Source organism: Patiria miniata, unplaced genomic scaffold (genome assembly GCF_015706575.1).
Source record: "Patiria miniata isolate m_02_andy unplaced genomic scaffold, ASM1570657v1 HiC_scaffold_3, whole genome shotgun sequence".
NCBI classification, from domain to species: Eukaryota; Metazoa; Echinodermata; class Asteroidea; order Valvatida; family Asterinidae; genus Patiria; species Patiria miniata.
In genome coordinates, this window is record NW_024037069.1 from 22,997,785 (window position 1) to 23,018,254 (window position 20,470).

At 40.6% G+C, this 20,470-nt stretch overlaps 1 protein-coding gene and 1 long non-coding RNA gene across 3 annotated transcripts in view; both read left to right on the forward strand.

Annotated features, from left to right (window-relative positions):
- LOC119737845 overlaps positions 1 to 20,470 on the forward strand; it is a 52,973-nt gene that overhangs the window by 16,349 nt on the left and 16,154 nt on the right. The window contains exons 1-2 of one of the 2 annotated variants that reach the window (XM_038212471.1): positions 16,179 to 16,650; positions 17,236 to 17,375. In XM_038212471.1, the coding sequence (XP_038068399.1) occupies positions 16,569 to 16,650; positions 17,236 to 17,375 (222 nt within the window). In that variant the 5' untranslated portion in view covers positions 16,179 to 16,568. Of the gene's footprint in view, positions 1 to 16,178; positions 16,651 to 17,235; positions 17,376 to 20,470 lie in introns of those variants that run through there. The other variant, XM_038212470.1, reaches the window with a different exon arrangement.
- LOC119737846 lies at positions 14,325 to 14,703 on the forward strand. Its single transcript, XR_005272411.1, has 2 exons — positions 14,325 to 14,515; positions 14,653 to 14,703. It is a non-coding gene; the product is annotated as an uncharacterized LOC119737846 (long non-coding RNA).

Sequence of the window (20,470 nt, forward strand, 5' to 3'; positions counted from 1 at the left end):
TTCAATTAATCCTAAAAGTGAGCGATTTTGTCTTTCAGGTAAAACACTTAATATAAACGTTAGAGAGAGATCTGACATTAGCGTTTTAATAATGAAAATGCAGCTGAAACCCCCAAACGGCATGAAGGTTAGCATTTGTTTGCTTAGCGACTTGTCATAATGGGTGCGATAAAAAGAAGAACATACATTTCCACAAGAATATGCGAGTTGCCCCCTGACGTTGTGAGCACATTGGCTGCAGATAAGCAGCTGTCGACGTTGTTTGTGATATTTTGGGCGTCTGTAACCCTCCAAAAAAAAGGCGCTTTTTCTATTCGAATCTTTTGCGGAAAAGTCAGGTCGGAAACTGACAAAGTAGCGATGACCTTTGCACTAATGTACATGTTGGGCTGCATCAGTCTACAGATTTTTCTAGGGCTGCGCCCATTAAAAATACGCGGTGACGCGCTGAAAATAGACATAGATAATTATGATACTGACAAATATGAGACAATTATCAACATTAGTGTACAGTTACAAAACTTTGCGATCGCTGTAAAGGTTACTTCTACAGCGGTAAACACGTCACTCACAACGGTACGGAACCGATAATTTTATGTACATGCCCGCAGGGGCGAATTGAGGTCGGGTTTTTTTTTGGGGGGGGGGGGGTCCTCAGAAAATCAATGTTGAAAATGTAGACATTAGTTTAGTCGGAAAAGGGGGGTATCGTGCACCCTCAGAAATCAATTTTTAATCAACGTTTCTAGATCAGAAAAAATGCGTAGAAAACGATTTGCTAAGTTAAAAAAATTCAAAAAATGTCCCACGTATTGTTTTAATGCAAATTAGTGCCGCCATTACCGAAAAATCTATTTTAATTATATCTCAGCCAATATTGCAGATAACTGAACGAACTAGGTGTCTAAACCCATGTTTTCAAGGTCAGAGATCACAATAAAACTATTCTGGAAGTGACCACATATGTCTGTGGCATAGGAAAATGCAAATTAGAGCCGCTAATACCGGAAAGTCATGTTTTTGGCATATCTCGGCAAACATAGCACATGTCTAAACCCATGTTTTGAGGGTCAAGTATCATTAGAAGACCATTCACGAAGTAATAATGTGTGTCTTTGGCATGAAAATATGTCAATTATAAAGTGTTGGTTTATCAGATATTTGATTTTTAGCCAATATCTCGGCCAATATTGCACTTAACTACACAAGTAAGGTGTCTAAACCCGTGTTTTGAGGGTCAGATATCATAAGAAGACCATTCACGAAGTAACCATGTGTGTCTTTGGCATGAAAATATGTAAATTCTAAATTGCCGGTTTATCAAAAATTTGATTTTCAGCCAATATTATATTCAATTTCAGCCAAAATTACAGTTTATTTTGAACATGATGGCATAAAATAAACTTTGATCATTACTGCTTATCAAAAACCCTTCTGTCAACATTAGCTGCAATATTGACCGAGATATTGGCTAAAAATCAAATTTATGAATTTAGAATTTACATATTTACACACATAGTAAACAGCTATTTTACAGGTGATCCATGGACATTCTATTTTCGCCTCGGGAAAATGAACGAAAATGAAAGATGCCCCTCCTCCTACAGCATCGGAGCCAGTACGCGTATACTGCGCATACCGTGCAACAGGCCTATTTGCACAAAAAAACCTGGGTGGGTAAAACGCGGAACTCTCATCTTCAAAGGTCTTCCCGGGTGAATTTCCGAAAGAAAAAAATCACAGGAGTTGTTGAAAATATAATACACTTATCCAGATTAAAATTAAAACATTGTGACGATTTTTAATGTTGGTTCTGCAGCGATAAAGATGCCCCCTCCTACGGCATCGGAGCCAGTACGCGTATACTGCACATACCGTGCATAGGCCTATTTGCACAAAAAACCTAGGTGGGTAAAACGCGGAACTCTCATTTTAAAAGGTCTTCCCGGGTGAATTTCGGAAAGAAAAAAATCACAGGAGTTGTTGAGAATATAATACATTTATCCAGATTAAAATTAAACATTTTGACGATTTTTAATGTTGGTTCTGCAGCGATAAAGATGCCCCCTCCTACGGCATCGGAGCCAGTACGCGTATACTGCACATACCGTGCAATAGGCCTGTTTGGACAAAAAAACCTAGGTGGGTAAAACGCGGAACTCTCATTTTAAAAGGTCTTCCCGGGTGAATTTCCGAAAGAAAAAAATCACAGGAGTTGTTGAGATTATAATACATTTATCCAGATTAAAATTAAAAGATTGTGACGATTTTTAATGTTGGTTCTGCAGCGCTAAAGATGCCCCCTCCTACGGCATCGGAGCCAGTACGTGAATACTGCACATACCGTGCATAGGCCAATTTGCACAAAAAACCTAGGTGGGTAAAACGCGGAACTCTCATTTTAAAAGGTCTTCCCGGGTGAATTTCCAAAGAAAAAAATCACAGGAGTTGTTGAGAATATAATACATTTATCCAGATTAAAATTAAAACATTGTGACGATTTTTAATGTTGGTTCTGCAGCGATAAACATGCCCCCTCCTACGGCATCGGAGTAGTACGCGTATACTGCACATACCGTGCATAGGCCTATTTGCACAAAAAACCTAGGTGGGTAAAACGCGGAACTCTCATTTTAAAAGGTCTTCCCGGGTGAATTTCCAAAGAAAAAAATCACAGGAGTTGTTGAGAATATAATACACTTATCCAGATTAAAATTAAAAGATTGTGACGATTTTTAATGTTGGTTCTGCAGCGCTAAAGATGCCCCCTCCTACGGCATCGGAGCCAGTACGTGTATACTGCACATACCGTGCATAGGCCTAATTGCACAAAAAACCTAGGTGGGTAAAACGCGGAACTCTCATTTTAAAAGGTCTTCCCGGGTGAATTTCCGAAAGAAAAAAATCACAGGAGTTGTTGAGAATATAATACACTTATCCAGATTAAAATTAAAAGATTGTGACGATTTTTAATGTTGGTTCTGCAGCGCTAAAGATGCCCCCTCCTACGGCATCGGAGCCAGTACGTGAATACTGCACATACCGTGCATAGGCCTATTTGCACAAAAAACCTAGGTGGGTAAAACGCGGAACTCTCATTTTAAAAGGTCTTCCCGGGTGAATTTCCAAAAGAAAAAAATCACAGGAGTTGTTGAGAATATAATACACTTATCCAGATTAAAATTAAAAGATTGTGACGATTTTTAATGTTGGTTCTGCAGCGCTAAAGATGCCCCCTCCTACGGCATCGGAGCCAGTACGTGTATACTGCACATACCGTGCATAGGCCTATTTGCACAAAAAACCTAGGTGGGTAAAACGCGGAACTCTCATTTTAAAAGGTCTTCCCGGGTGAATTTCGGAAAGAAAAAAATCAGAGGAGTTGTTGAGAATATAATACATTTATCCAGATTAAAATTAAAAGATTGTGACGATTTTTAATGTTGGTTCTGCAGCGCTAAAGATGCCCCCTCCTACGGCATCGGAGCCAGTACGTGTATACTGCACATAACGTGCATAGGCCTATTTGGACAAAAAACCTAGGTGGGTAAAACGCGGAACTCTCATTTTAAAAGGTCTTCCCGGGTGAATTTCCAAAAGAAAAAAATCAGAGGAGTTGTTGAGAATATAATACATTTATCCAGATTAAAATTAAAAGATTGTGACGATTTTTAATGTTGGTTCTGCAGCGCTAAAGATGCCCCCTCCTACGGCATCGGAGCCAGTACGTGTATACTGCACATACCGTGCATAGGCCTATTTGCACAAAAAACCTAGGTGGGTAAAACGCGGAACTCTCATTTTAAAAGGTCTTCCCGGGTGAATTTCCAAAAGAAAAAAATCACAGGAGTTGTTGAGAATATAATACATTTATCCAGATTAAAATTAAAAGATTGTGACGATTTTTAATGTTGGTTCTGCAGCGATAAAGATGCCCCCTCCTACGGCATCGGAGTACGTACGCGTATACTGCACATACCGTGCATAGGCCTATTTGCACAAAAAACCTAGGTGGGTAAAACGCGGAACTCTCATTTTAAAAGGTCTTCCCGGGTGAATTTCAAAAGAAAAAAATCAGAGGAGTTGTTGAGAATATAATACACTTATCCAGATTAAAATTAAAAGATTGTGACGATTTTTAATGTTGGTTCTGCAGCGCTAAAGATGCCCCCTCCTACGGCATCGGAGCCAGTACGTGTACACTGCACATAACGTGCATAGGCCTACTTGGACAAAAAAAACCTAGGTGGGTAAAACGCGGAACTCTCATTTTAAAAGGTCTTCCCGGGTGAATTTCGGAAAGAAAAAAATCAGAGGAGTTGTTGAGAATATAATACATTTATCCAGATTAAAATTAAAAGATTGTGACGATTTTTAATGTTGGTTCTGCAGCGCTAAAGATGCCCCCTCCTACGGCATCGGAGCCAGTACGCGTATACTGCACATACCGTGCATAGGCCTATTTGCACAAAAAACCTAGGTGGGTAAAACGCGGAACTCTCATTTTAAAAGGTCTTCCCGGGTGAATTTCAAAAGAAAAAAATCACAGGAGTTGTTGAGAATATAATACATTTATCCAGATTAAAATTAAAAGATTGTGACGATTTTTAATGTTGGTTCTGCAGCGATAAAGATGCCCCCTCCTACGGCATCGGAGCCAGTACGCGTATACTGCACATACCGTGCATAGGCCTATTTGCACAAAAAACCTAGGTGGGTAAAACGCGGAACTCTCATTTTAAAAGGTCTTCCCGGGTGAATTTCGGAAAGAAAAAAATCACAGGAGTTGTTGAGAATATAATACATTTATCCAGATTAAAATTAAAACATTGTGACGATTTTTAATGTTGGTTCTGCAGCGCTAAAGATGCCCCCTCCTACGGCATCGGAGCCAGTACGTGTACACTGCACATAACGTGCATAGGCCTCCTTGGACAAAAAAACCTAGGTGGGTAAAACGCGGAACTCTCATTTTAAAAGGTCTTCCCGGGTGAATTTCGGAAAGAAAAAAATCAGAGGAGTTGTTGAGAATATAATACATTTATCCAGATTAAAATTAAAAGATTGTGACGATTTTTAATGTTGGTTCTGCAGCGCTAAAGATGCCCCCTCCTACGGCATCGGAGCCAGTACGTGTACACTGCACATAACGTGCATAGGCCTACTTGGACAAAAAAAACCTAGGTGGGTAAAACGCGGAACTCTCATTTTAAAAGGTCTTCCCGGGTGAATTTCGGAAAGAAAAAAATCAGAGGAGTTGTTGAGAATATAATACATTTATCCAGATTAAAATTAAAAGATTGTGACGATTTTTAATGTTGGTTCTGCAGCGCTAAAGATGCCCCCTCCTACGGCATCGGAGCCAGTACGTGTACACTGCACATAACGTGCATAGGCCTACTTGGACAAAAAAACCTAGGTGGGTAAAACGCGGAACTCTCATTTTAAAAGGTCTTCCCGGGTGAATTTCGGAAAGAAAAAAATCAGAGGAGTTGTTGAGAATATAATACATTTATCCAGATTAAAATTAAAAGATTGTGACGATTTTTAATGTTGGTTCTGCAGCGCTAAAGATGCCCCCTCCTACGGCATCGGAGCCAGTACGTGTACACTGCCCATAACGTGCATAGGCCTACTTGGACAAAAAAACCTAGGTGGGTAAAACGCGGAACTCTCATTTTAAAAGGTCTTCCCGGGTGAATTTCGGAAAGAAAAAAATCACAGGAGTTGTTGAGAATATAATACATTTATCCAGATTAAAATTAAAAGATTGTGACGATTTTTAATGTTGGTTCTGCAGCGCTAAAGATGCCCCCTCCTACGGCATCGGAGCCAGTACGTGTACACTGCACATAACGTGCATAGGCCTACTTGGACCAAAAAAACCTAGGTGGGTAAAACGCGGAACTCTCATTTTAAAAGGTCTTCCCGGGTGAATTTCGGAAAGAAAAAAATCACAGGAGTTGTTGAGAATATAATACATTTATCCAGATTAAAATTAAAACATTGTGACGATTTTTAATGTTGGTTCTGCAGCGCTAAAGATGCCCCCTCCTACGGCATCGGAGCCAGTACGCGTATACTGCACATACCGTGCATAGGCCTATTTGCACAAAAAACCTAGGTGGGTAAAACGCGGAACTCTCATTTTAAAAGGTCTTCCCGGGTGAATTTCCAAAAGAAAAAAATCAGAGGAGTTGTTGAGAATATAATACATTTATCCAGATTAAAATTAAAAGATTGTGACGATTTTTAATGTTGGTTCTGCAGCGCTAAAGATGCCCCCTCCTACGGCATCGGAGCCAGTACGTGTACACTGCACATAACGTGCATAGGCCTACTTGGACAAAAAAACCTAGGTGGGTAAAACGCGGAACTCTCATTTTAAAAGGTCTTCCCGGGTGAATTTCGGAAAGAAAAAAATCAGAGGAGTTGTTGAGAATATAATACATTTATCCAGATTAAAATTAAAAGATTGTGACGATTTTTAATGTTGGTTCTGCAGCGCTAAAGATGCCCCCTCCTACGGCATCGGAGCCAGTACGCGTATACTGCACATACCGTGCATAGGCCTATTTGCACAAAAAACCTAGGTGGGTAAAACGCGGAACTCTCATTTTAAAAGGTCTTCCCGGGTGAATTTCCAAAAGAAAAAAATCAGAGGAGTTGTTGAGAATATAATACACTTATCCAGATTAAAATTAAAAGATTGTGACGATTTTTAATGTTGGTTCTGCAGCGATAAAGATGCCCCCTCCTACGGCATCGGAGCCAGTACGCGTATACTGCACATACCGTGCATAGGCCTATTTGCACAAAAAACCTAGGTGGGTAAAACGCGGAACTCTCATTTTAAAAGGTCTTCCCGGGTGAATTTCCAAAAGAAAAAAATCAGAGGAGTTGTTGAGAATATAATACACTTATCCAGATTAAAATTAAAAGATTGTGACGATTTTTAATGTTGGTTCTGCAGCGCTAAAGATGCCCCCTCCTACGGCATCGGAGCCAGTACGTGTACACTGCACATAACGTGCATAGGCCTACTTGGACAAAAAAAACCTAGGTGGGTAAAACGCGGAACTCTCATTTTAAAAGGTCTTCCCGGGTGAATTTCGGAAAGAAAAAAATCAGAGGAGTTGTTGAGAATATAATACATTTATCCAGATTAAAATTAAAAGATTGTGACGATTTTTAATGTTGGTTCTGCAGCGCTAAAGATGCCCCCTCCTACGGCATCGGAGCCAGTACGCGTATACTGCACATACCGTGCATAGGCCTATTTGCACAAAAAACCTAGGTGGGTAAAACGCGGAACTCTCATTTTAAAAGGTCTTCCCGGGTGAATTTCGGAAAGAAAAAAATCAGAGGAGTTGTTGAGAATATAATACACTTATCCAGATTAAAATTAAAAGATTGTGACGATTTTAATGTTGGTTCTGCAGCGATAAACATGCCCCCTCCTACAGCATCGGAGTACGTACGCGTATACTGCACATACCGTGCATAGGCCTATTTGCACAAAAAACCTAGGTGGGTAAAACGCGGAACTCTCATTTTAAAAGGTCTTCCCGGGTGAATTTCCGAAAGAAAAAAATCACAGGAGTTGTTGAGAATATAATACACTTATCCAGATTAAAATTAAAAGATTGTGACGATTTTTAATGTTGGTTCTGCAGCGCTAAAGATGCCCCCTCCTACGGCATCGGAGCCAGTACGTGAATACTGCACATACCGTGCATAGGCCTATTTGCACAAAAAACCTAGGTGGGTAAAACGCGGAACTCTCATTTTAAAAGGTCTTCCCGGGTGAATTTCCAAAAGAAAAAAATCACAGGAGTTGTTGAGAATATAATACATTTATCCAGAGTAAAATTAAAACATTGTGACGATTTTTAATGTTGGTTCTGCAGCGATAAAGATGCCCCCTCCCACAGCATCGGAGTACGTACGCGTATATGCACATACCGTGCATAGGCCTATTTGCACAAAAAACCTAGGTGGGTAAAACGCGGAACTCTCATTTTAAAAGGTCTTCCCGGGTGAATTTCTGAAAGAAAAAAATCAGAGGAGTTGTTGAGAATATAATACATTTATCCAGATTAAAATTAAAAGATTGTGACGATTTTTAATGTTGGTTCTGCAGCGATAAAGATGCCCCCTCCTACGGCATCGGAGCCAGTACGTGTACACTGCACATAACGTGCATAGGCCTACTTGGACAAAAAAACCTAGGTGGGTAAAACGCGGAACTCTCATTTTAAAAGGTCTTCCCGGGTGAATTTCCGAAAGAAAAAAATCAGAGGAGTTGTTGAGAATATAATACATTTATCCAGATTAAAATTAAAAGATTGTGACGATTTTTAATGTTGGTTCTGCAGCGCTAAAGATGCCCCCTCCTACGGCATCGGAGCCAGTACGTGTACACTGCACATAACGTGCATAGGCCTACTTGGACAAAAAAACCTAGGTGGGTAAAACGCGGAACTCTCATTTTAAAAGATCTTCCCGGGTGAATTTCTGAAAGAAAAAAATCAGAGGAGTTGTTGAGAATATAATACATTTATCCAGATTAAAATTAAAAGATTGTGACGATTTTTAATGTTGGTTCTGCAGCGCTAAAGATGCCCCCTCCTACGGCATCGGAGCCAGTACGTGTACACTGCCCATAACGTGCATAGGCCTCCTTGGACAAAAAAAACCTAGGTGGGTAAAACGCGGAACTCTCATTTTAAAAGGTCTTCCCGGGTGAATTTCGGAAAGAAAAAAATCACAGGAGTTGTTGAGAATATAATACATTATCCAGATTAAAATTAAAAGATTGTGACGATTTTTAATGTTGGTTCTGCAGCGCTAAAGATGCCCCCTCCTACGGCATCGGAGCCAGTACGTGTACACTGCACATAACGTGCATAGGCCTACTTGGACAAAAAAACCTAGGTGGGTAAAACGCGGAACTCTCATTTTAAAAGATCTTCCCGGGTGAATTTCTGAAAGAAAAAAATCAGAGGAGTTGTTGAGAATATAATACATTTATCCAGATTAAAATTAAAAGATTGTGACGATTTTTAATGTTGGTTCTGCAGCGCTAAAGATGCCCCCTCCTACGGCATCGGAGCCAGTACGTGTACACTGCCCATAACGTGCATAGGCCTCCTTGGACAAAAAAACCTAGGTGGGTAAAACGCGGAACTCTCATTTTAAAAGGTCTTCCCGGGTGAATTTCGGAAAGAAAAAAATCACAGGAGTTGTTGAGAATATAATACACTTATACAGATTAAATTTAAAAGATTGTGACGATTTTTAATGTTGGTTCTGCAGCGCTAAAGATGCCCCCTCCTACGGCATCGGAGCCAGTACGTGTACACTGCACATAACGTGCATAGGCCTACTTGGACCAAAAAAACCTAGGTGGGTAAAACGCGGAACTCTCATTTTAAAAGGTCTTCCCGGGTGAATTTCGGAAAGAAAAAAATCACAGGAGTTGTTGAGAATATAATACATTTATCCAGATTAAAATTAAAAGATTGTGACGATTTTTAATGTTGGTTCTGCAGCGCTAAAGATGCCCCCTCCTACGGCATCGGAGCCAGTACGTGTACACTGCCCATAACGTGCATAGGCCTCCTTGGACAAAAAAACCTAGGTGGGTAAAACGCGGAACTCTCATTTTAAAAGGTCTTCCCGGGTGAATTTCCGAAAGAAAAAAATCACAGGAGTTGTTGAGAATATAATACACTTATCCAGATTAAATTTAAAAGATTGTGACGATTTTTAATGTTGGTTCTGCAGCGCTAAAGATGCCCCCTCCTACTGCATCGGAGCCAGTACGTGTACACTGCACATAACGTGCATAGGCCTACTTGGACAAAAAAAACCTAGGTGGGTAAAACGCGGAACTCTCATTTTAAAAGGTCTTCCCGGGTGAATTTCTGAAAGAGAAAAATCAGAGGAGTTGTTGAGAATATAATACATTTATCCAGATTAAAATTAAAAGATTGTGACGATTTTTAATGTTGGTTCTGCAGCGATAAAGATGCCCCCTCCTACGGCATCGGAGCCAGTACGTGTACACTGCACATAACGTGCATAGGCCTACTTGGACAAAAAAACCTAGGTGGGTAAAACGCGGAACTCTCATTTTAAAAGGTCTTCCCGGGTGAATTTCCGAAAGAAAAAAATCAGAGGAGTTGTTGAGAATATAATACATTTATCCAGATTAAAATTAAAAGATTGTGACGATTTTTAATGTTGGTTCTGCAGCGCTAAAGATGCCCCCTCCTACGGCATCGGAGCCAGTACGTGTACACTGCACATAACGTGCATAGGCCTACTTGGACAAAAAAACCTAGGTGGGTAAAACGCGGAACTCTCATTTTAAAAGATCTTCCCTGGTGAATTTCTGAAAGAAAAAAATCAGAGGAGTTGTTGAGAATATAATACATTTATCCAGATGAAAATTAAAAGATTGTGACGATTTTTAATGTTGGTTCTGCAGCGCTAAAGATGCCCCCTCCTACGGCATCGGAGCCAGTACGTGTACACTGCCCATAACGTGCATAGGCCTCCTTGGACAAAAAAACCTAGGTGGGTAAAACGCGGAACTCTCATTTTAAAAGGTCTTCCCGGGTGAATTTCGGAAAGAAAAAAATCACAGGAGTTGTTGAGAATATAATACACTTATCCAGATTAAATTTAAAAGATTGTGACGATTTTTAATGTTGGTTCTGCAGCGCTAAAGATGCCCCCTCCTACGGCATCGGAGCCAGTACGTGTACACTGCACATAACGTGCATAGGCCTACTTGGACCAAAAAAACCTAGGTGGGTAAAACGCGGAACTCTCATTTTAAAAGGTCTTCCCGGGTGAATTTCCAAAAGAAAAAAATCACAGGAGTTGTTGAGAATATAATACATTTATCCAGATTAAAATTAAAACATTGTGACGATTTTTAATGTTGGTTCTGCAGCGATAAACATGCCCCCTCCCACAGCATCAGAGTACGTACGCGTATAATGCACATACCGTGCATAGGCCTATTTGCACAAAAAACCTAGGTGGGTAAAACGCGGAACTCTCATTTTAAAAGGTCTTCCCGGGTGAATTTCCAAAAGAAAAAAATCAGAGGAGTTGTTGAGAATATAATACACTTAGCCAGATTAAAATTAAAAGATTGTGACGATTTTTAATGTTGGTTCTGCAGCGCTAAAGATGCCCCCTCCTACGGCATCGGAGCCAGTACGTGTACACTGCACATAACGTGCATAGGCCTACTTGGACAAAAAAAACCTAGTTGGGTAAAACGCGGAACTCTCATTTTAAAAGGTCTTCCCGGGTGAATTTCGGAAAGAAAAAAATCAGAGGAGTTGTTGAGAATATAATACATTTATCCAGATTAAAATTAAAAGATTGTGACGATTTCTAATGTTGGTTCTGCAGCGCTAAAGATGCCCCCTCCTACGGCATCGGAGCCAGTACGCGTATACTGCACATACCGTGCATAGGCCTATTTGCACAAAAAACCTAGGTGGGTAAAACGCGGAACTCTCATTTTAAAAGGTCTTCCCGGGTGAATTTCCGAAAGAAAAAAATCAGAGGAGTTGTTGAGAATATAATACATTTATCCAGATTAAAATTAAAAGATTGTGACGATTTTTAATGTTGGTTCTGCAGCGCTAAAGATGCCCCCTCCTACGGCATCGGAGCCAGTACGTGTACACTGCACATAACGTGCATAGGCCTACTTGGACAAAAAAACCTAGGTGGGTAAAACGCGGAACTCTCATTTTAAAAGATCTTCCCGGGTGAATTTCTGAAAGAAAAAAATCAGAGGAGTTGTTGAGAATATAATACATTTATCCAGATTAAAATTAAAAGATTGTGACGATTTTTAATGTTGGTTCTGCAGCGCTAAAGATGCCCCCTCCTACGGCATCGGAGCCAGTACGTGTACACTGCCCATAACGTGCATAGGCCTCCTTGGACAAAAAAACCTAGGTGGGTAAAACGCGGAACTCTCATTTTAAAAGGTCTTCCCGGGTGAATTTCGGAAAGAAAAAAATCACAGGAGTTGTTGAGAATATAATACACTTATCCAGATTAAATTTAAAAGATTGTGACGATTTTTAATGTTGGTTCTGCAGCGCTAAAGATGCCCCCTCCTACGGCATCGGAGCCTGTACGTGTACACTGCACATAACGTGCATAGGCCTCCTTGGACAAAAAAACCTAGGTGGGTAAAACGCGGAACTCTCATTTTAAAAGGTCTTCCCGGGTGAATTTCCGAAAGAAAAAAATCACAGGAGTTGTTGAGAATATAATACACTTATCCAGATTAAATTTAAAAGATTGTGACGATTTTTAATGTTGGTTCTGCAGCGCTAAAGATGCCCCCTCCTACGGCATCGGAGCCAGTACGTGTACACTGCACATAACGTGCATAGGCCTACTTGGACAAAAAAAACCTAGGTGGGTAAAACGCGGAACTCTCATTTTAAAAGGTCTTCCCGGGTGAATTTCGGAAAGAAAAAAAATCAGAGGAGTTGTTGAGAATATAATACATTTATCCAGATTAAAATTAAAAGATTGTGACGATTTTTAATGTTGGTTCTGCAGCGATACAGATGCCCCCTCCTACGGCATCGGAGCCAGTACGTGTACACTGCACATAACGTGCATAGGCCTACTTGGACAAAAAAACCTAGGTGGGTAAAACGCGGAACTCTCATTTTAAAAGGTCTTCCCGGGTGAATTTCGGAAAGAAAAAAATCAGAGGAGTTGTTGAGAATATAATACATTTATCCAGATTAAAATTAAAAGATTGTGACGATTTTTAATGTTGGTTCTGCAGCGATAAAGATGCCCCCTCCTACGGCATCGGAGCCAGTACGTGTACACTGCACATAACGTGCATAGGCCTACTTGGACAAAAAAACCTAGGTGGGTAAAACGCGGAACTCTCATTTTAAAAGGTCTTCCCGGGTGAATTTCGGAAAGAAAAAAATCACAGGAGTTGTTGAGAATATAATACATTTATCCAGATTAAAATTAAAAGATTGTGACGATTTTTAATGTTGGTTCTGCAGCGCTAAAGATGCCCCCTCCCACAGCATCAGAGTACGTACGCGTATAATGCACATACCGTGCATAGGCCTACTTGGACAAAAAAACCTAGGTGGGTAAAACGCGGAACTCTCATTTTAAAAGGTCTTCCCGGGTGAATTTCCGAAAGAAAAAAATCAGAGGAGTTGTTGAGAATATAATACACTTATCCAGATTAAATTTAAAATATTGTGACGATTTTTAATGTTGGTTCTGCAGCGCTAAAGATGCCCCCTCCTACGGCATCGGAACCAGTATCGCGTATACTGCATATACCGTGCATAGACCTATTTGCACAAAAAAACTAGGTGGGTAAAACGCGGAACTCTCATTTTAAAAGATCTTCCCGGGTGAATTTCGGAAAGAAAAAAATCAGAGGAGTTGTTGAGAATATAATACATTTATCCAGATTAAAATTAAAAGATTGTGACGATTTTTAATGTTGGTTCTGCAGCGCTAAAGATGCCCCCTCCTACGGCACCGGAGCCAGTACGCGTATACTGCACATAACGTGCATAGGCCTATTTGCAAAAAAAAAACCTAGGTGGGTAAAACGCGGAACTCTCATTTTAAAAAATCTTCCCTGGTGAATTTCGGAAAGAAAAAAATCACAGGAGTTGTTGAGAATATAATACATTTATCCAGATTAAAATTAGAACATTGTGACGATTTTTAATGTTGGTTCTGCAGCGATAAATATGCCCCCTCCTACGGCATCGGAGCCAGTACGCGTATACTGCATATACCGTGCAATAGGCCTGTTTGGACAAAAAAAAACCTAGGTGGGTAAAACGCGGAACTCTCATTTTCAAAGGTCTTCCCGGGTGAATTTCCGAAAGAAAAAAATCAGAGGAGTTGTTGAGAATATAATACATTCATCAAGATTAAAATTAAAAGATTGTGACGATTTTTAATGTTGGTTCTGCAGCGCTAAAGATGCCCCCTCCTACTGTATCGGAGCCAGTACGCGTATACTGCACATACCCTGCAATAGGCCTATTTGGACAAATAACCCTTACACTTATCCAGATTAAAATTAAAACATTGTGATGATTTTTAATTTTGATTCTGCCTGTGTAAAACGCGAAACTCTCGGAGGCCCATACCCATTGATTGCGTTGCCTGGGTAAAACATGGAACTATTGATACAGAAGGCCTTCCCATAAACTTGTGCAGGATATAAGACAATTGTTGACATTGCAAATAAAACATTACGATTATTCCATAATGTTACTTCTGCAGAATTCGTTCTGCAGCGGTACATTATCCCCCTATCAACTGTTTAAAACACGTGCTTCACAGAGCACTGAGTCAAAGCTGCACCCTTGGTTTGTAAACGGCATGTATCCCTGTACAGCATGTGTTCTGCACTGTTCTGCAAATACTACACACAATTATTATACGACGGCACAAACAGGTGGGAAATCTTTTATTTTCAATTTATTTAAGGGTAGAATGTGACGATTTTGAGACTTAATAATGAGATTTGTCGCTTGTTGTACTTTTAAAGCCAGTATTTCATCTTAATTTAGTGTTTTATTAACAATTTTGCAGAGTTCCGCAGAGTTCTGCACGTTCTGCAAGTTCCGCAAAATACCCACACCCTAATTTTAAAGTGGATTTGTTCCCTTATAGTAGAACCGGGCCCTACACTACACGATCGCCTCAATATTTTCCCTGCTAAATTTCACTTTTTAGGACATGTTAATTGTTATCCCTCTCTGATTAACTAGGACTCTACGAATCGCCTTTTTTAACATTTGGACATGGTCGGGCGATAGTTAGTAGTAGCCGTATTGCGTTACTAATATTTTTTTTTACCATTTTCACTCGTCATGCTCGTACCCCCAATCAAAATCTTCAGATTCCACCCCCAAAACAGTCTTCAAACTGCCTTATGCGCGCCTCTGTAGGCTTCAGTGGGAATTGGAAATACAAATAGTGGTGGTAAGGTTTACATACCTTTGGGAAAAAAAGAGAAATTTCACCTTTGTCACAAACAAAGGGAAACATCCTTGTCACAAACGCCTTGTTTGAGGCTGCCATTTTTAATTCAAGAAAAGTAGACTTGTGCATGGCTCTGGCTAGACTGTTTCCAGGCAAGCATCAGACAGACCAATCACAGGGCACTTTGATTGATGACCAATCAAAGTGCCCTGTGATTGGTCAGGTGACCAATCAAAGCACATTCACATCAATTGGGAGAAACCAAAAAAACAAAAAGATAGTTGAAGGAGACTTGAAGTTGAACTCAAGCCACTAGTACTCAGCGGTACAATTGTAGTCATGCAATTTGTAATCTAGTGAGCGGTAAAACCATTTTGAACAGTATGTTAATTTGAGATACATGTATTGCATGGGCGTCGAGAGGGGGGAGGAAAAAAAAGATAAGAAAAAGAGGTCTGAAGTCATACTTTGATATTAATTTAATATACATTTAACAAAATGGGCATCTACAGGGGTGTCAATTTGGGTGGGGGGGGGCAAATGTCTCCCCGCCCACCATCGAAAAAATGATAAAGTGAGAATATGCTAGAGAAAGTACAAGGATTTGGGGGAACAATTGTGTTTTGCCCCTCCCCCCCCCCTAAAAAAATCCTGGCTACGCCCATGATGTATTGTTGTGCGATGTCTGGTTGCCTCGCTGTGACTTTACACCGTACAGTAGCCAGTGTTGAATGCATTACTACCATGACTACTGCCATAACAATTGCCATTTCCAAAAAATGACTTTATTGTAGGCCTACCTTGTGTTCGGTGAGTCAAGTTGGTCTCGCAAATGTCAGCAGGAAATGTTAATTTTACCGCCATAACTTCAAACCTCTACTCTCCTAGCAGTAGTCCTCAAAATGTGACCAATGGCTACGGAGCTATAGAGATTTGTAGCTCTACACGTAGATCAATTATCAACATCCTTGATCACCACCTCTCCCCCCCCCCCCTCCCTCGCCCCACACCTCCCCCCCCCCCCCCCCTGCCCCACCAATCACCATACCCTCTTAAAGGCATTGACATGCACTTCTCGGCTCAATCTAGGCTCGCTAATTCCCAATGCAGCAGCTTCCTGCATCCGCTTTGTCCATCAATATCCTGAGAGTTGCCGCATAATTAGGCAGGCCGACTCACATTTTGGCTTCCTTTCCCTTGCTCCTGGCCAACTCGACCCCCCCCCCCCTCTCCCCTTTCAACCCTCTTGTGTGTCTCTCTCTGTCTGGCTTTGCAAGACACGCACACAGGCTGATGACTAGGCAGTGAGTGTCAGCAATGCCTAGTGGGATTCGCCAGGCGCTTTAAAAAATAAAGTCCCCCGAAAGCCGGCGGGACGACTCGCTGAACTCACTCCTGCCTGGGCTCGATCTCCAGTAGTCTTGCGTGTGCCGTCACTATGAACAATGCCAGATCAATCAGCAGTACCATACACCCTCTAAGCTGCTCCGTGGATTTAACCTGCTGTCGTGCGTGGTGCCGACATGACTTCGCTCTACAAGTTCAGGATTAGAAAAAAGCCCAAAACCCAGAGCAAATCGGTCAGAGAAGGCAGTCACAACAGAGGTCAGTACAGGCAAAAGTTAAGGATTTTGTGGTTTTTTTAGGGATGTGCATGAAAATTTGCATATTGAGTTGCTAAGGTCGGTCATCGTCTACAGAACCAGTGAAGTGCGAATGCATGTATCATCAAGCTTTAACATCTGTTTCTAAGGCAGGAAAGAGATGGTATGTTAGCTGGTTAGTATTAATTAGTTTTAAGTAAGGTGATGTCAGTGCAACTTCTCTGTAGTAAAGTGTGAGGTGACGTAAGGCCCAAGACAAATTTTGGACAGTGCACAGAAAAAAAAACAGTACATGTATGTCTAAGCATCTGTGGTCTTTATGTAGGAAATGTCTGGTAAGATACTTTACTTAAGATTGTATGATACTTAGGATTAGGTTGTTCATTTGTTTTTTTTTCTGTTATTGTTTGTTTTGCCTTGAAATTGGTGGCTTCGCCTCAATTATTTGAGCATATAAAGTGGCTGGTGAATGTTCAAAAGTTTTTAGACCATTGCTTTCTGTTTCTACAGGGGGGTTGCAAATAATGACAACAAATAAGTGATGTGTCACGATCTATCTGGTCCTTTTTTTTCTAAACTTTTGCAGATCAAGCTGAGGATAAAGACGAAGACCCCAACAATCCTTTTTCCTTTAAGGAGTTTGTAAGGAAAGACAAGCGGAAGGCCGTCTACTACAACTCCAAGGAAGAGGACATCGACGGTGTCAATCTCAGCGATAGCGAAGGGGTAATAACATAACTGGCATGGCCCCTCTCACTTTTCATTGCATGTTTTTTTTTCCCTAGCCAATTTGATTTCTTTTTACTGATAAGGGGACTTTAACATGTTAAACTTGGGAAAATGCATTTTTGGAAAGTAAGTTTTACACGTGTTTTAGACTTGTGTTCTGGAGTCACATTGAATAAATCTGATGGAAAAAGCTTACTGACCGGATTGACGGGAAATATAACATTTCAAAACAGAGAGCCTAAATTTCCAATCCTAGCTGGACCTTTGTCACAGGCAAAAGTCCTGCTTGGATCAAGACCTTAGGCCCTTTAACTTTTATATTTGACTTAAAGATTGGAATAAAGTTTGGCATTTGAAAGAGTTGGGAGCAAATTTTCTTGAAAGAATGTTCGCTGCAGTTTTTTGAATGACTGAAGAGCAGCTTGATTTTGAATGTCGCTCTAGCCAATGGAAAATTCATGCATAAAGCTTGCATACATGTCTGAAACCAAAGTCTGTTTGAATCGACCATATGCTTTTGGTTCAGCGCGACTCTGAAACTTTAGATACATGTTTGGAACAATATCTTCAAGCTGGTGGCAACAGAAAATACGCGAGTATCTCCCACAGTTCCATAGGAAAGTGCCCTCAATGGGTTGGGCAATACAGACAGTCAGTGCCTACACTTTTATCCCCAACCCATGGACGATTGCATGGTGCATGGATATCAAGACGGTCAGGTTTGTGACTTTCTTCAGAAGTTGACCCTGTTCTTAACTTTTACAGCATGGAAACTGACAATACAATGTATGTCATCGTACTTACATACATGTATGTACTATTTACATTCTTGTTTGTAACGGCATGGGAATGGTAAATTGACATAACTGTGTACTACACGTTGTGTGTACTAGCTGTAACCAATACTGACGGAATCCTCAAGTTAACATCTCTACATGTAGTTTTTTCCAAAGCTACATGTACCCGCTTTCTTTTTCGAGACAGTCACTTTACATGGTCTCCTGTAAACTTCTCCCCAAAATGCAAAACAGATATTGAAACAAGTCTATATTTTTGCACGGTCATACAAAGCTACCCGTGCCAAAACTTTAGCCACATAATAGTTAACACAAAAACTTCAAGCACATATATTATATGTGCAGTACTTGTAGTACATGTATGTACAGGCATAGCGCATTGCACGTACATATAAAGGCATACATGCAGTCATGCATATGTACATCCGTACATGTATAATGGGCGATGTATGTACATGTAAGTCATGCTGATTATGATACAGGTCCCTGGTACAGCCCAGCACAGTGCGATCTGAGCATGATCCTTAGCCAGAGACCGACCCATAATGACTCACCCAAGCCGATTGTTTTTTTCCTCCCGTTAAGGGATTGTCTGCTAAAAGCTGAACCTGTTTCCAGAACCCTCTGATATGGCTGTTGGCATATAAACAATTTAAGACAAGGGACTGGGGATAGTAGGCCCCCCTATTTGAGAAAAAAATTCAAGAATTGTGTTAGAGTTTGGAAAGGGGGAATCACGGAGAAGTTTTGCCGAAGTTTGTGGATAATTCCGTGTGTGAAGTGACTAAAAGAAAGGTATGGTCAGAGAAGAACTAAGGTACATTAACCCAAAATACCCTGTACATGTACCATTCAGTCAGTTAATCCTCATTCCTCTGATGATGGTGAAAGCATACTGACTGAAACGTTGATTCCATAACTCTAGTTCGTTTGCAGAACCAATATACTTCTTCTTTAACCCTCCTATGCAAACAAACATTCTGTGCCAAGCTGTCCTTGCATTCAAAATCAATCAAGCGACTGTTTTCAACAGTTAAGAGCTCCCAGCCTACATGAAGCAGGATTGACTGGCTGTGACTGTTTATGTAACTTGATACAGCTATGCTTTGACTGTAGGTGATTGATAAGCCAGCTGTGCCTACCAATTGCCTGCTTTTGTCTGTTAACTGAATATGACTAGTCAGAGTGCTTACTGTTGGCGACAAGCCTGTGTAAAAGGCATAGCAGGGGAGGTGGATGGACTTTTTGACTGCCTGTGACTGTTCAAACAGCTGGAGGGTTAATCAGGTTCATCACTTCACATGATGAACCACAAGTTGAACTCTTCGTCATGAAAATCCTCAACTCATATTTCAATGAAACCTTTAAAATGGCCTTTAAAAAATGTCACGGGAATTGACACAGCAGCTGCGCAGTCAATCATGTGATTCACCTAAGGAAAGTGATGCTGTGTGCAAGAATTATGCAACAACATCCCGTAAGGTCCTTTATCTCACCCAGGAGCATATCATGGGTATGTTGTCCAACTTGATTATTCATGGTTGGCGGAAGGTCCGCAAGGTCTAATTTAATTATGATGGGTCTGCCCAGGGGTGTACATTTGGAGATTTGGGCCTTGGACGTTCTATTGCTATTAACTCTCTAATCGTGGGTATTAAAGCCTTTTTTCATACACATACCCTAAAAAGGCCTTTGTTTCATACAAATGCAAGCAGTTCAGCCATTGAGATGTCTGCCGTAAATTTGTCTTTCGGATGTGACATTTACACATTTAAATGCAAAAAAAAAAAGAGAGAGAGGTAAAATCAGTTTTCAGAATTTTTCAAAACGTTTAAATGAATCCCGAATTATAAAAACAGGTACCTCTGCTCACCTGATCCTCCTTTGAGTTAAAGGCAATATACAACATTTGCAAAATTGAGTAACTTTCAGAAATCTTGAAGTCATTGTCTGTTCTAGTTTTTCTGTTACAGATAATTAAAGCTATAGTCCATCATTTGCAGCCATTCAAAAAGTAACCGGCGTATTATTGTTGAAAAACATACTTGGTTGAAAGATAGTAAGTGGACTAAACTCCCTGTGAAATTAATCTTTCTGTCAAGCTATCATTTTGAAGTAATCAACGATAGAAGGCCTTTCCAACGGTGCGTCTTAAGACGCACCGTAGGGAAATTTAAATTAGTAGTTCGTTTTGTTAGTCGGCACAGCGCGCGCAAGCATTGGCACGACGCACAGGCGCGCGCGGTTGCTATAATTCGTCGGATCAGTGCGCGATCGACATCGCGTATAGCTGCA